The following is a 17,439-nucleotide window of genomic DNA, read 5'->3' as shown; positions in this document are numbered from 1 at the left end:
ACAACCATCTATACAGCCAAGTAAACAACCATCTACACAGCCAAGTAAACAACCATCTAAACAGCCAAGTAAACAACCATCTACACAGCCAAGTAAACAACCATCTATACAGCCAAGTAAACAACCATCTAAACAGCCAAGTAAACAACCATCTAAACAGCCAAGTAAACAAACATCTATACAGCCAAGTAAACAACCATCTATACAGCCAAGTAAACAACCATCTAAACAGCCAAGTAAACAACCATCTATACAGCCAAGTAAACAACCATCTATACAGCCAAGTAAACAACCATCTAAACAGCCAAGTAAACAACCATCTAAACAACCAAGTAAACAACCATTTATACAGCCAAGTAAACAACCATCTAAACAGCCAAGTAAACAACCATCTATACAGCCAAGTAAACAACCATCTAAACAGCCAAGTAAACAACCATCTATACAGCCAAGTAAACAACCATTTATACAGCCAAGTAAACAACCATCTAAACAGCCAAGTAAACAACCATCTATACAGCCAAGTAAACAACCATCTATACAGCCAAGTAAACAACCATCTAAACAGCCAAGTAAACAACCATCTAAACAACCATCTATACAGCCAAGTAAACAACCATCTAAAGAACCAAGTAAACAACCATCTAAACAGCCAAGTAAACAACCATCTAAACAACCATCTATACAGCCAAGTAAACAACCATCTATACAGCCAAGTAAACAACCATCTATACAGCCAAGTAAACAACCATCTATACAGCCAAGTAAACAACCATCTAAACAGCCAAGTAAACAACCATCTATACAGCCAAGTAAACAACCATCTAAACAACCACCTATACAGCCAAGTAAACAACCATCTATACAGCCAAGTAAACAACCATCTAAACAGCCAAGTAAACAACCATCTAAACAACCACCTATACAGCCAAGTAAACAACCATCTATACAGCCAAGTAAACAACCATCTAAACAACCAAGTAAACAACCATCTAAACAACCATCTATACAGCCAAGTAAACAACCATCTATACAGCCAAGTAAACAACCATCTATACAGCCAAGTAAACAACCATCTATACAGCCAAGTAAACAACCATCTATACAGCCAAGTAAACAACCATCTATACAGGCAAGTAAACAACCATCTATACAGCCAAGTAAACAACCATCTATACAGCCAAGTAAACAACCATCTAAACAACCATCTATACAGCCAAGTAAACAACCATCTATACAGCCATGTAAACAGCCAAGTAAACAACCATCTATACAGCCAAGTAAACAACCATCTATACAGCCAAGTAAACAACCATCTATACAGCCAAGTAAACAACCATCTATACAGCCAAGTAAACAACCATCTATACAGCCAAGTAAACAACCGTCTATACAGCCAAGTAAACAACCATCTATACAGCCAAGTAAACAACCATCTATACAGCCAAGTAAACAACCATCTATACAGCCAAGTAAACAACCATCTACACAGCCATCTTATAATTAAGCTTATTTACAACCGGTTCTTCATTTACAACCCGTAGCACAGTCTAGCCCCTGAGACCAGTGTACTCTCCAACAGGAAACAAACCCTTTAAATAACAGAGTCCCGGCTGCATTAGGTAAAACACCAACGAATAGTGGTTTTCATGGCAGTATAGCACCTTTAGAGCTCATACAAAACAACACACAGCAGCCCCCCCCCCCCCCCCACATGGTGCATAACAGGGCTGCCCCCCCCCCCCCCCTTGGGTTGTGCCGTGGCGGAGAGCTTTGTGGGCTATACTCGGCCTTGTCTCAGGATGGTAAGTTGGTGGTTGAAGATATCCCTCTAGTGGTGTGGGAGCTGTGCTTTGGCAAAGTGGGTGGGTTATATCCTGCCTGTTTGGCCCTGTCCGGGGGCATCATCGGATGGGGCCACAGTGTCTCCCGACCCCTTCTGTCTCAGCCTCCGGTATTTATGCTGGAATAGTTAATGTGTCGGGGGGCTAGGGTCAGTTGGTTATAACTGGAGTACTTCTCCTGTCTTATCGGGTGTCCTGTGTGAATGTAAGTATGCTCTCTCTAATTCTCTCTTTCTCTCGGAGGACCTGAGCCCTAGGACCATGCCTCAGGACTACCTGGCCTGATGACTCCTTGCTGTCCCCAGTCCACCTGGCCGTGCTGCTGCTCCAGTTTCAACTGTTCTGCATGCGGCTATAGAACCCTGACCTGTTCACTGGACATGCTACCTGTCCCAGACCTGCTGTTTTCAACTCTCTAGAGACAGCAGGAGCGGTAGAGATGCTATGAAAAGCCAACTGACATTTACTCCTGAGGTGCTGACCTGTTGCACCCTCGACAACTACTGTGATTATTATTATTTGACCATGCTGGTCATTTATGAACATTTGAACATCTTGGCCATGTTCTGTTATAATCTCCACCCGGCACAGCCAGAAGAGGACTGGCCATCCCTCATAGCCTGGTTCCTCTCTTGGTTTCTTCCTAGGTTTTGGCCTTTCTAGGGAGTTTTTCCTAGCCACCGTGCTTCTACACCTGCATTGCTTGCTGTTTGGGGTTTTAGGCTGGGTTTCTGTACAGCACTTTGTGACATCAGCTGATGTAAGAAGGGCATCATGAATATATTTGATTGATTGATTGATTGATTGATTAACCTCGCTTCCAGGCTATTGCACACATAAACACGCCTGGAATATCAACCATTCAAATTTGGCCTTAGTGAAAGTGACCATACAATTCTATAGGAGTGACCTAACCAAGTAAAGTCTTAGACATCATTTAATTTTAGCGAATCACACAACTGCGAGGCGTGGCTTCAAATAGAGGCCGGACGCGGGAAGGAACTTGTGGTGTGCTAACAAAAACAATCTCCCTGGATTCAAAGGGGGAAAAAAAACAGTAGGCCCTACCTTTCAGCTAGCTAATTAACAAAGGACATAGCTAGCTGGATAACAGCTCCACAAGGACATAGCTAGCTAGATAACGGCTCCACAAGGACATAGCTAGCTGGATAACGGCGCCACAAGGACATAGCTAGCTAGATAACGGCTCCACAAGGACATAGCTAGCTAGATAACGGCTCCACAAGGACATAGCTAGCTAGATAACGGCTCCACAAGGACATAGCTAGCTGGATAACGGCTCCACAAGGACATAGCTAGCTGGATAACGGCTCCACAAGGACATAGCTAGCTGGATAACGGCTCCACAAGGACATAGCTAGCTGGATAACGGCTCCACAAGGACATAGCTAGCTGGATAACGTTCCACAAGGACATAGCTAGCTGGATAACGGCTCCACAAGGACATAGCTAGCTGGATAACGGCTCCACAAGGACATAGCTAGATAGATAACGTCTCCACAAGGACATACAGTGGGGAGAACAAGTATTTGATACACTGCCGATTTTGCAGGTTTTCCTACTTACAAAGCATGTAGAGGTCTGTAATTTTTATCATAGGTACACTTCAACTGTGAGAGACGGAATCTAAAACAAAAATCCAGAAAATCACATTGTATGATTTTTAAGTAATTAATTTGCATTTTATTGCATGACATAAGTATTTGATCACCTACCAACCAGTAAGAATTCCGTCTCTCACAGACCTGTTAGTTTTTCTTTAAGAAGCCCTCCTGTTCTCCACTCATTACCTGTATTAACTGCACCTGTTTGAACTCGTTACCTGTATAAAAGACACCTGTCCACACACTCAATCAAACAGACTCCAACCTCTCCACAATGGCCAAGACCAGAGAGCTGTGTAAGGACATCAGGGATAAAATTGTAGACCTGCACAAGGCTGGGATGGGCTACAGGACAATAGGCAAGCAGCTTGGTGAGAAGGCAACAACTGTTGGCGCAATTATTAGAAAATAGAAGAAAATAGAAGAAGTTCAAGATGATGGTCAATCACCCTCGGTCTGGGGCTCCATGCAAGATCTCACCTCGTGGGGCATCAATGATCATGAGGAAGGTGAGGGATCAGCCCAGAACTACACGGCAGGACCTGGTCAATGACCTGAAGAGAGCTGGGACCACAGTCTCAAAGAAAACCATTAGTAACACACTACGCCGTCATGGATTAAAATCCTGCAGCGCACACAAGGTCCCCCTGCTCAAGCAGGCGCATGTCCAGGCCCGTCTGAAGTTTGCCAATGACCATCTGGATGATCCAGAGGAGGAATGGGAGAAGGTCATGTGGTTTGATGATTCAAAAATAGAGCTTTTTGGTCTAAACTCCACTCGCCGTGTTTGGAGGAAGAAGAAGGATGAGTACAACCCCAAGAACACCATCCCAACCGTGAAGCATGGAGGTGGAAACATCATTCTTTGGGGATGCTTTTCTGCAAAGGGGACAGGACGACTGCACCGTATTGAGGGGAGGATGGATGGGGCCATGTATTGCGAGATCTTAGCCAACAACCTCCTTCCCTCAGTAAGAGCATTGATGATGGGTCGTGGCTGGGTCTTCCAGCATGACAACGACCCGAAACACACAGCCAGGGCAACTAAGGAGTGGCTCCGTAAGAAGTATCTCAAGGTCCTGGAGTGGCCTAGCCAGTCTCCAGACCTGAACCCAATAGAAAATCTTTGGAGGGAGCTGAAAGTCCGTATTGCCCAGCGACAGCCCCGAAACCTGAAGGATTTGGAGAAGGTCTGTATGGAGGAGTGGGCCAAAATCCCTGCTGCAGTGTGTGCAAACCTGGTCAAGAACTACAGGAAACGTATGATCTCTGTAATTGCAAACAAAGGATTCTGTACCAAATATTAAGTTCTGCTTTTCTGATGTATCAAATACTTATGTCATGCAATAAAATGCTAATTAATTACTTAAAAATCATACAATGTGATTTTCGGGATTTTTGTTTTAGATTCCGTCTCTCACAGTTGAAGTGTACCTATGATAAAAATTACAGACCTCTACATGCTTTGTAAGTAGGAAAATCGGCAAAATCGGCAGTGTATCAAATACTTGTTCTCCCCACTGTAGCTAGCTAGATAACGGCTCCACAAGGACATAGCTAGCTAGATAACGGCTCCACAAGGACATAGCTAGCTAGATAACGGCTCCACAAGGACATAGCTAGCTGGATAACGGCTCCACAGGGACATAGCTAGCTAGATAACGGCTCCACAAGGACATAGCTAGCTGGATAACGGCTCCACAAGGACATAGCTAGCTGGATAACGGCTCCACAAGGACATAGCTAGCTGGATAACGGCTCCACAAGGACATAGCTAGCTGGATAACGGCTCCACAAGGAATAAGTTATTTCAGTTTTTTTGGTGCAAGAATTTCAAAAAAACTTTTTTGCTTTCTCATTATGGGGTATTGTGTGTAGGTTGATGAGGAAAAAAGTATATTTAATCCATTTTAGAATAAGGCTGTAATGTAAGAAAAGGTGGAAAAAGTGAAGAGGTCTGAATACTTTCTGAACACACAGTACATCTCACCCACAGACAAAATATCCTCCTCTATTTATATTGTATCCATTAAAGACTAAATGGGAGTTGAAACAGAACAAATCTACTCTATAAGCCAGATATCAATCTAATCTTTATGTCGCACTCACCTGCAGACAGACGGCCATGTTGACCCTGCAGCCGAACGTGGTGCTGACGGCTCGAGGAGACAAACCCAGGTCTTTAAAGATCTTAGAGAAGGACTGGGTCAGAGTGATACGAGGACGCTCCTCTGCTACAACCATACAGGTCCTAACACACGACAGGTTTATGTTACGCAACTACACACACACACACACACACACACACACACACGCACGCGCACACACACACACACACAGGGAAGAGAAAAGAAAAGGAAGTAATCAATTCAGGCAGTGTGTGTGGTGTGTGTGCGTCCATGTGAGTGTGTGTGCGTCCATGTGAGTGTGTGTGGTGTGTTTGCTGCCTGTGTGAGTGCGTACTAACCCGTAGTGTCTCAGTCTGTGTCCCCAGGCCCTTGGTACACATCTCCATGACCGAGTAGGAGCAGAATGTGATTCTGACTTTATACTGGCTGACAGCTGACAACCACAGAGAAACATTACTGTCCAACTCTAGAGGAGGAACCAGAATCGACTGGTGGCCAGAGTATACACTAGAGAGAGACAGAGAGAGACCAGGTTATTGTTCAACTCTAGAGGAACCAGGATCGACTGGTGGCCAGAGTATACACTAGAGAGAGACAGAGAGAGACCAGGTTATTGTTCAACTCTAGAGGAGGAACCAGAATCGACTGGTGGCCAGAGTATACACTAGAGAGAGACAGAGAGAGACAGAGAGAGACCAGGTTATTGTCCAACTCTAGAGGAGGAACCAGGATCGACTGGTGGCCAGAGTATACACTAGAGAGAGACAGAGAGAGAGAGACCAGGTTATTGTTCAACTCTAGAGGAGGAACCAGAATCGACTGGAGGCCAGAGTATACACTAGAGAGAGACAGAGAGAGACAGAGAGAGACCAGGTTATTGTTCAACTCTAGAGGAACCAGGATCGACTGGTGGCCAGAGTATACACTAGAGAGAGACAGAGAGAGAGAGACCAGGTTATTGTTCAACTCTAGAGGAGGAACCAGAATCGACTGGTGGCCAGAGTATACACTAGAGAGAGACAGAGAGAGAGAGACCAGGTTATTGTTCAACTCTAGAGGAGGAACCAGAATCGACTGGTGGCCAGAGTATACACTAGAGAGAGACAGAGAGAGAGAGACCAGGTTATTGTTCAACTCTAGAGGAACCAGAATCGACTGGTGGCCAGAGTATACACTAGAGAGAGACAGAGAGAGACCAGGTTATTGTTCAACTCTAGAGGAACCAGGATCTCCCAGCTACACCACATGAGCACTAACTGTGCTAGTTTAGTCCCAAAATATTGTTATGTACTGTACATGTCCTTTACCTGCTGAGGCACCAGAGAGCCAAGCCCAGGCCGCAGTAGGGGTCCAGACAGATGGCTATCTGGCGGGACGGGTACAGCTCACACTGCAGCTTGATGGAGCGACACAAGGCACTGGTGGCAGCATGGGACATCTGGAGGAAGAGATAACAGAACGACTGTCTAGTGGCACACTACAGTCTCTCTGGTATTACCGTTCAAACAGTGTACAGTATGGGCAGTACACAGTCTGTGTTCCCAGGTCCCTCTAACCCTGCAGCAGAATAACTACTGTAGGTTGTAGGTCAGACCTTGACTCCAGACAGGATGCCGATGGTGGACACACTGAAGTCCAGGTACAGTCAGGGGTTAGTTTACCTTGACTCCAGACAGGATGCCGATGGTGGACACACTGAAGTCCAGGTACAGTCAGGGGTTAGTTTACCTTGACTCCAGCCAGGATGCCCATGGTGGACACACTGAAGTCCAGGTATGCCAGCATCTCTGGGGTGGGAGGTTTGTAGACCTGAAGCCTCTTCGTCCTGGGGAGGTCGTCTGGGGAGAATAACAACAGGTTTGGAGGGATGGATTTCACACACAGTCCTGAGCAGCATGTAACAATGGCGCCGGAGAAGAAGGCTGATGTTTTACGTGCCCCCAACCAATTATCTTTTTTTGTTTGTTTATTTGCGTTATTTTGTAACTTATTTTGTACATAATGTTGCCGCTACCATCTCTTATGACCGAAAATAACTTCTGGACATCAGGACTGCGATTACTCACCACGGACTGGCAGAATCCTTATTTTCCTTTAACAAGTCTGACGAGCCCGACACGAATGATACACTGCTTTCCCGGGAACAGGCCCAGATTCCCGTGATTTGCGTGAAGAGGCGGCAGAGAAAAAGGGGCCACAGTGCGGGCTCCCTTTTGAGAATTCGTAGGCGATTGAATAAACCCCCACTTCCTTCCTTTCTGCTAGAAAACGTGCAATCTTTGGAGAATTACCAAAGGGACATTCAAAACTGTAACATCTTATCCTTCACGGAGTCGTGGCTGAACGACGACAATATCAACATACATACAGCTGGCTGGTTATAAGATGTACCGGCAGGATAGAACAGCGGCGTCTGGGGGCGGCAAACTATGTATTTTTGTAAATAACAGCTGGTGCACGATATCTAAGGAAGTCTCGAGCTATTGCTCGCCTGAGGTAGAGTATCTCATGATAAGCTGTAGACCACACTACCTACCTAGAGAGTTCTCATCTGTATTTTTCGTTGAGGTTTACATATCACCACAGTCAGAGGCTGGCACTAATACAGCATTGAATGAGCTGTATTCTGCCATAAGCTAACAAGAAACAGCTCACCCAGAGGCGGTGCAAATAGTAGCCGGGGACTTTAATGCAGGGAAACTTAAATCCGTTTTACCAAATTTCTATCAGCATGTTAAAATGTGCAACCAGAGAGGGAAAAAAACTCTGGACCACCTATACTACACACACAGAGATGCATACAAAGCTCTCCCTCGCCATCCATTTGGCAAATCTGACCATAACTCTATCCTCCTGATTCCTGCGTACAAGCAAAAGTTAAAGCAGGAAGCACCAGTGACTAGATCAATAAAAAAAGTGGACTGATGAAGCAGATGTTTTGCTAGCACAGACTGGAATATGTTCTGAGATTCCACAGATGGCATTGAGGAATACACCACATCAGTCACTGGCTTCATCAATAAGTGCATTGATAACATCGTCCCCACAGTGACCGTACGTACATACCCCAACCAGAAGCCATGGATTACAGGCAACATCCGTACTGAGCTAAAGGCTAGAACTGCTGCTTTCAAGGAGCGGGACTCTAACCCAGAAGCTTATAAGAAATCCCGCTACGCCCTCCGACGAACCATCAAACAGGAAAAGCATCATTACAGGACTAAGATCGAATTGTACTACACCGGCTCTGACTCTCGTCGGATGTGGCAGGGCTTGCAAACCATTACAGACTACAAAGGGAAGCACAGCCGAGAGCTGCCCAGTGACACGAGCCTACCAGAAGAGCTAAACGCTCGCTTCTACGCTCGCTTCGAAGCAAATAACACTGAAACATGCATGAGAGCACTAGCTGTTCCGGAAGACTGTGATGACGCTCTCTGCAGCCGATGTGAGTAAGACCTTTAAACAGCTCAACATTCACAAGGCCGCAGGGCCAGACGGATTACCAGGACGTGCACTGCGAGCATGCGCTGACCAACTGGCAAGTGTCTTCACTGACATTTTCAACCTCTCCCTGTCCGAGTCTGTAATACCAACATGTTTTAAGCAGACCACCATCGTGTCTGTGCCCAAGAACACTAAGGTAACCTGCCTAAATGACTACCGACCCGTAGCACTCACATCTCTAGCCATGAAGTGCCACATTATCCCAGAAACCCACTCCAATTTGCATACCGCCCCAACAGATGATGCAATCTCTTTTGCACTCCACACTGCCCTTTCCCACCTGGACAAAAGGCACAGCTATGTGAGAATGCTATTCATTGACTACAGCTCAGCGTTCAACACCATAGTACCCTCAAAGCTCATCACTAAGCTAAGGATCCTGGGACTAAACACCTCCCTCTGCAACTGGATCCTGGACTTCCTGACGGGCCGCCCCCCAGGTGGTAAGGGTAGGTAACAACACATCCGCCACACTGATCCTCAACACAGGGGCCTCTCAGGGGTGCGTGCTCAGTCCCCTCCTGTACTCCCTGTTCACTCATGACTGCACGGCCTGGCACAACTCCAACACCATCATTAAGTTTGCCAATGACAACAGTGGTAGGCCTGGTCACCGACAACGACGAGACAGCCTATAGGGAGGAGGTCAGAGACCTGGCCGTGTGGTGCCAGGACAACAACCTCTCCCTCAACGTGATCAAAACAAAGGTGATGACTGTGGACTGCAGGAAAAAGAGGACTGAGCACGCCCCCATTCTAATCGACGGGGCTACAGTGGAACAGGTTGAGAGCTTCAAGTTCCTTGGCGACCACATCTCCAACAAACTAACATGGTCCAAGCACACCAAGACAGTCATGAAGAAAGAACGACAAAACCTATTCCCCCTCAGGAGACAGAAAAGATTTGGCATGAGTCCTCAGATCCTCAAAAGGTTCTACAGCTGCACCATCGAGAGCATCCTGACTGGTTGCATCACTGCCTGGTATGGCAACTGCTCGGCCTCTGACTGCAAGGCATTACAGAGGGTAGTGCGAATGGCCCAGGACATTACTGGGGTCAAGCTTCCTGCCATCCAGGACATCTATACCAGGCGGTGTCAGAGGAAGGCCCTAAAAATTGTCAAAGACTCCAGCCATCCTAGTCATAGACTGTTCTCTCTGCTACCACACGGCAAGCAGTACTGGAGTGCCAAGTCTAGGTCCAAGAGGTTTCTAAACAGCTTCTACCCCCAAGCCATAAGACTCCTGAACATCTAATCAAATGGCTACCCAGACTACTTGTATTGCCCCCCCCCCCCCCATCTTCTACGCTGCTGCTACTCTCTGTTATCTATGCATAGTCACTTTAATAACTCTACCTACATGTACATATTACCTCAACTAACCAGTGCCCCCGCACATTGACGCTGTACCGGTACCACCCTGTATATAGTCTCCACATTGACGCTGTACCGGTACCACCCTGTATATAGTCTCGCTATTGTTATTTTACTGCTCTTTAATTACTTGTTACTTCTATTTCTTATTATCTGTATTTTTTGTTGGTTCGGGGCTCGTAAGTAAGCATTTCACTGTTTCACACCTGTTGTATTTGGCGCATGTGACTGATTTGATTTGAATAAAATGAGGTAGGGTTTGTTACCTGTGTCCAGTACCATCGGCCATGATTTGACATCCACAGCAGCCACAGCCTCTTTGGACTTCAACAGCTTCATTATTGCTTGGGTGGTCAGGATGCACACCGACTTACTGACCTGTCACAGTGTTATTTTATTTAGTTCACCTTTATTTAACCAGGTAACATGTTCTCATTTACAACTGCGACCTGGCCAAGATAAAGCAACGCAGTGCGACACAAACAACACAGAGTTACACATGGAATAAACAAACATACAGTCAATAATACAATAGAAAAAATCTATATACAGCGAGTGCAAATGAGGAAAAGGCAATAAATAGGCCATAGTGGCGAAATAATTACAATATAGCAATTAAACACTGGAGTGATAGATGTGCAGAAGATGAGTGCGCAAGTAGAGATACTGGGGTGCAAAGGAGCAAAATAAATAACAGTATGAGGATGAGGTAGTTGGATGGGCTATTTACAGATGGGCTATGTACAGATGCTGTGATCTGTGAGCTCTGACAGCTGGTGCTTAAAGCTAGTGAGGGAGATATGAGTCTCCAGCTTCAGTGATTTTTTCAGTTCGTTCCAGTCATTGGCAGTAGAGAACTGGAAGGAAAGGCGACCAAAGGAGGAATTGGCTTTGGGGGTGACCAGTGAGATATACCTGCTGGAGCGCGTGCTACGGGTGGGTGCTGCTATGGTGACCAGTGAGCTGAGATAAGGCGGGGCTTTACCGAGCAAAGACTTATAGATGACCTGGAGCCAGTGGGTTTGGCGACGAATATGAAGCGAGGGCCAGCCAACGAGAGCATACAGGTCGCAGTGGTGGGTAGTATATGGGGCTTTGGTGACGAAACGGATGGCACTGTGATAGACTGCATCCAATTTTGCTGAGTAGATTGTTGGAGGCTATTTTGTAAATGACATCGCCGAAGTCACCCATAGTTATGGTAGTGACAGCTGTGTACCTCTACCATCTTCTTGACAGTGGGCAAGATTATTGATAATTAGACTAATATTAGTGAGATTAGGCTAGGCCATGTTAGCGAGATTAGGCTAGGCCATGTTAGCGAGATTAGGCTAGGCCATGTTAGCGAGATTAGGCTAGGCCATGTTGGCGAAATTAGGCTAGGCCATGCTGTGAGATTAAACTAGGCCATGCTGTGAGATTAAGCTAGGCCATGCTGTGAGATTAAGCTAGGCCATGCTGTGAGATTAAGCTAGGCCATGCTGGCGAGATTAAGCTAGGCCATGTTGGCGAGATTAAGCTAGGCCATGTTGGCGAGATTAAACTAGGCCATGTTGGCGAGATTAAACTAGGCCATGTTGGCGAGATTAAACTAGGCCATGTTGGCGAGATTAAACTAGGCCATGTTGGCGAGATTAAGCTAGGCCATGTTGGCGAGATTAAGCTAGGCCATGTTGGCGAGATTAAGCTAGGCCATGTTGGCGAGATTAAGCTAGGCCATGTTGGCGAGATTAGGATAGGCCATGCTGGCGAGATTAAGATAGGCCATGCTGGCGAGATTAAGATAGGCCATGCTGGCGAGATTAGGATAGGCCATGCTGGCGAGATTAGGATAGGCCATGCTGGTGAGATTAGGATAGGCCATGCTGGTGAGATTAGGATAGGCCATGCTGGTGAGATTAGGATAGGCCATGCTGGTGAGATTAGGATAGGCCATGCTGGTGAGATTAGGATAGGCCATGCTGGTGAGATTAGGATAGGCCATGCTGGTGAGATTAGGATAGGCCATGCTGGTGAGATTAGGATAGGCCATGCTGGTGAGATTAGGATAGGCCATGCTGGTGAGATTAGGATAGGCCATGTTGGCGAGATTAAACTAGGCCATGTTGGCGAGATTAAACTAGGCCATGTTGGCGAGATTAAACTAGACCATGTTGGCGAGATTAAACTAGACCATGTTGGCGAGATTAAACTAGACCATGTTGGCGAGATTAGGATAGGCCATGCTGGCGAGATTAGGATAGGCCATGCTGGCGAGATTAGGATAGGCCATGCTGGTGAGATTAGGATAGGCCATGCTGGTGAGATTAGGATAGGCCATGCTGGTGAGATTAGGATAGGCCATGTTGGCGAGATTAAACTAGGCCATGTTGGCGAGATTAAACTAGGCCATGTTGGCGAGATTAAACTAGACCATGTTGGCGAGATTAAACTAGGCCATGTTGGCGAGATTAGGATAGGCCATGTTAGCGAGATTAAGCTAGGCCATGTTGGCGAGATTAAACTAGGCCATGTTGGCGAGATTAAACTAGGCCATGCTGGTGAGATTAGGCTAGGCCATGCTGGTGAGATTAGGCTAGGCCATGTTGGCGAGATTAAACTAGGCCATGTTGGCGAGATTAAACTAGACCATGTTGGCGAGATTAGGATAGGCCATGCTGGTGAGATTAGGATAGGCCATGCTGGTGAGATTAGGATAGGCCATGCTGGTGAGATTAGGATAGGCCATGCTGGTGAGATTAGGATAGGCCATGCTGGTGAGATTAGGATAGGCCATGCTGGTGAGATTAGGATAGGCCATGCTGGTGAGATTAGGATAGGCCATGTTAGTGAGAGCTGTGTACCTCTACAATCATCTTGACGGTGGGCAGGGTGGTGGCCAGGTTCTGAGGATGAGGGGGTCTGACGGTGACAGGAACACAGCCAGCGTACAGACACCCATAGAACGTAGCGATCAGGTCAATACCTGGAGAGAGACAAGGGCAAAGAGACCATTAAACCCAGTTCAAATCAAGACGTGCAGTTGAGACCGTTTCCACAGTAACGGTGCCTCTTTACATTGACGTGAGGAAACTTTGAAAAAAGTTGCCACTTGTTGTAACAAACAAGTGTCATGAAATACATGCACCAGAAACAGGGTACAGTTTTTGTCTTGTTAGAAAGGTCAGCATGCCAGGCAACACTACATCTCCTAACCAATTGTGCTATTATGTGGGGTTTTTTGGGCGTTATTTGTAACTTATTTTGTACATAATGTTTCTGCCACCGAATCTTACGGAAGAAAAGAGCTTCTGGATATCAGGACAGCGATCACTCACCTCGGATTAGACAAAGATTTCTTCAACAACAACAACAACAAGCAGGACTCACACGATATTCTCCAAACACCCCACAGGGTAGACATCTCAATTATTCGCAACAGGAAGCGACGCAGAGGACGAAGAGCCGGATGCCTTGCCTGGACCCGCAGAAGGCAACTAGGAAAGCTGCCGTTACCGTTAATATTACTCGCCAACGTGCAATCATTGGACAATGAACTAGACGAGGTACGATCACGAATATCCTACCAATGGATATTGGATATTCAGCTAGCGGGATACACGCGGCACCGGCAGGATAGAACAGCACACTCCGGTAAGAAGAGGGGCGGCGGTCTGTGCATATTTGTAAACAACAGCTGGTGCACGAAATCTAAGGAAGTCTCTAGATTTTGCTTGCCTGAAGTAGAGTATATTGTGATAAATTGCACACTACTTGCCAAGAGAGTTCTCAGCTATACTTTTCATGGCTGTTTATTTACCACCACAGACAGATGCTGGCACTAAGACCGCACTCAGTCAGCTGTATAAGGAAATAAGCAAACAGAAAACCACTCACCCAGAGGCAGCGCTCCTAGTGGCCGGGGACTTTAATGCAGGGAAACTTAAATAAGTTCTACCAAATCTCTATCAACATGTTAAATGTGCAACCAAAGGGAAAAAAATTCTAGATCACCTTTACTCCACACACAGAGACGCGTACAAAGCTCTCCCTCGCCCTCCATTTGGTAAATCTGACCATAATTATATCCTCCTGATATAGACACCTGGCCGGGTGGTGCCAGAATAACAGCCTATCCCTCAACGTAACCAAGACTAAGGAGATTATTGTGGACTACAGGAAAAGGAGCACCGAGCACGTCCCCATTCTCATCGGCGGGGCTGTAGTGGAGCAGGTTAACAGCTACAATTTCCTTGGTGTCCACATTAACAACAAACTAGAATGGTCCAAACACTGCACTGTTGGAGCTAGAAACACAAAGCATTTAGTTAGATACTACTGCACTGTTGGAGCTAGAAACACAAGCATTTAGTTAGATACTACTGCACTGTTGGAGCTAGGAACACAAGCATTTAGTTAGATACTACTGCACTGTTGGAGATAGGAACACAAGCATTTAGTTAGATACTACTGTACTGTTGGAGCTAGGAACACAAGCATTTAGTTAGATACTACTGCACTGTTGGAGCTAGGAACACAAGCATTTAGTTAGATATTACTGCACTGTTGGAGCTAGGAACACAAGCATTTAGTTAGAAATTACTGCACTGTTGGAGCTAGAAACACAAGCATTTAGTTAGATATTACTGCACTGTTGGAGCTAGGAACACAAGCATTTAGTTAGATATTACTGCACTGTTGGAGCTAGGAACACAAGCATTTAGTTAGAAATTACTGCACTGTTGGAGCTAGAAACACAAGCATTTAGTTAGATATTACTGTACTGTTGGAGCTAGGAACACAAGCATTTAGTTAGATATTACTGCACTGTTGGAGCTAGGAACACAAGCATTTAGTTAGATATTACTGTACTGTTGGAGCTAGGAACACAAGCATTTAGTTAGATATTACTGCACTGTTGGAGCTAGGAACACAAGCATTTAGTTAGATACTACTGCACTGTTGGAGCTAGGAACACAAGCATTTAGTTAGATACTACTGCACTGTTGGAGCTAGGAACACAAGCATTTAGTTAGATATTACTGCACTGTTGGAGCTAGGAACACAAGCATTTAGTTAGATACTACTGCACTGTTGGAGCCAGGAACACAAGCATTTAGTTAGATACTACTGCACTGTTGGAGCTAGAAACACAAGCACTTAGTTAGATACTACTGCACTGTTGGAGCTAGGAACACAAGCATTTAGTTAGATATTACTGCACTGTTGGAGCTAGGAACACAAGCATTTAGTTAGATATTACTGCACTGTTGGAGCTAGGAACACAAGCATTTAGTTAGATACTACTGCACTGTTGGAGCTAGGAACACAAGCATTTAGTTAGATATTACTGCACTGTTGGAGCTAGGAACACAAGCATTTAGTTAGATACTACTGCACTGTTGGAGCTAGGAACACAAGCATTTAGTTAGATATTACTGCACTGTTGGAGCTAGGAACACAAGCATTTAGTTAGATATTACTGCACTGTTGGAGCTAGAAACACAAGCATTTAGTTAGATATTACTGCACTGTTGGAGCTAGGAACACAAGCATTTAGTTAGATATTACTGCACTGTTGGAGCTAGAAACACAAGCATTTAGTTAGATACTACTGCACTGTTGGAGCTAGGAACACAAGCATTTAGTTAGATACTACTGCACTGTTGGAGCTAGGAACACAAGCATTTAGTTAGATATTACTGCACTGTTGGAGCTAGGAACACAAGCATTTAGTTAGATACTACTGCACTGTTGGAGCTAGGAACACAAGCATTTAGTTAGATATTACTGCACTGTTGGAGCTAGAAACACAAGCATTTAGTTAGATACTACTGCACTGTTGGAGCTAGAAACACAAGCATTTAGTTAGATATTACTGTACTGTTGGAGCTAGGAACACAAGCATTTAGTTAGATATTACTGGACTGTTGGAGCTAGAAACACAAGCATTTAGTTAGATATTACTGCACTGTTGGAGCTAGGAACACAAGCATTTAGTAAGATACTACTGCACTGTTGGAGCTAGGAACACAAGCATTTAGTTAGAAACTACTGCACTGTTGGAGCTAGGAACACAAGCACTTAGTTATATATTACTGGACTGTTGGAGCTAGGAACACAAGCATTTAGTTAGATACTACTGCACTGTTGGAGCTAGAAACACAAGCATTTAGTTAGATACTACTGCACTGTTGTAGCTAGGAACACAAGCATTTAGTTAGATACTACTGCACTGTTGTAGCTAGGAACACAAGCATTTAGTTAGATACTACTGCACTGTTGGAGCTAGGAACACAAGCATTTAGTTAGATATTACTGCACTGTTGGAGCTAGGAACACAAGCATTTAGTTAGATACTACTGCACTGTTGTAGCTAGGAACACAAGCATTTAGTTAGATACTACTGCACTGTTGGAGCTAGGAACACAAGCATTTAGTTAGATACTACTGTACTGTTGGAGCTATGAACACAAGCATTTAGTTAGATACTACTGCACTGTTGGAGCTAGGAACACAAGCATTTAGTTAGATACTACTGCACTGTTGGAGCTAGGAACACAAGCATTTAGTTAGATACTACTGCACTGTTGGAGCTAGGAACACAAGCATTTAGTTAGATACTACTGCACTGTTGGAGCCAGGAACACAAGCATTTAGTTAGATACTACTGCACTGTTGGAGCTAGAAACACAAGCATTTATCTAGATACTACTGTACTGTTGGAGCTATGAACACAAGCATTTAGTTAGATACTACTGCACTGTTGGAGCTAGGAACACAAGCATTTAGTTAGATACTACTGCACTGTTGGAGCTATGAACACAAGCATTTAGTTAGATACTACTGTACTGTTGGAGCTAGGGACACAAGCATTTAGTTAGATATTACTGCACTGTTGGAGCTAGGAACACAAGCATTTAGTTAGATATTACTGCACTGTTGGAGCTAGGAACACAAGCATTTAGTTAGAAATTAC

General features: G+C 45.2%; 1 protein-coding gene across 4 annotated transcripts in view; it reads right to left on the bottom strand.

Annotated features, from left to right (window-relative positions):
* The window catches only part of dip2a (disco-interacting protein 2 homolog A), a 275,105-nt gene that overhangs the window by 25,831 nt on the left and 231,835 nt on the right, over positions 1-17,439 (bottom strand). For all 4 annotated transcript variants that reach the window (XM_071341938.1, XM_071341937.1, XM_071341940.1 and 1 more), the window contains 6 exons: positions 13,325-13,446; positions 10,748-10,859; positions 7,327-7,436; positions 6,906-7,036; positions 5,937-6,105; positions 5,579-5,749 (listed from right to left, as the gene is read on the bottom strand). In XM_071341938.1, coding sequence (XP_071198039.1) covers positions 5,579-5,749; positions 5,937-6,105; positions 6,906-7,036; positions 7,327-7,436; positions 10,748-10,859; positions 13,325-13,446 — 815 coding nt within the window. The remainder of the gene's footprint in view (positions 1-5,578; positions 5,750-5,936; positions 6,106-6,905; positions 7,037-7,326; positions 7,437-10,747; positions 10,860-13,324; positions 13,447-17,439) is intronic.

The sequence above is a fragment of the Salvelinus alpinus genome, chromosome 14 (genome assembly GCF_045679555.1).
Source record: "Salvelinus alpinus chromosome 14, SLU_Salpinus.1, whole genome shotgun sequence".
NCBI classification, from domain to species: Eukaryota; Metazoa; Chordata; class Actinopteri; order Salmoniformes; family Salmonidae; genus Salvelinus; species Salvelinus alpinus.
The sequence above is the reverse complement of the archived record's forward strand: the minus strand, read 5'-3'. Positions and strand labels throughout refer to the sequence as shown.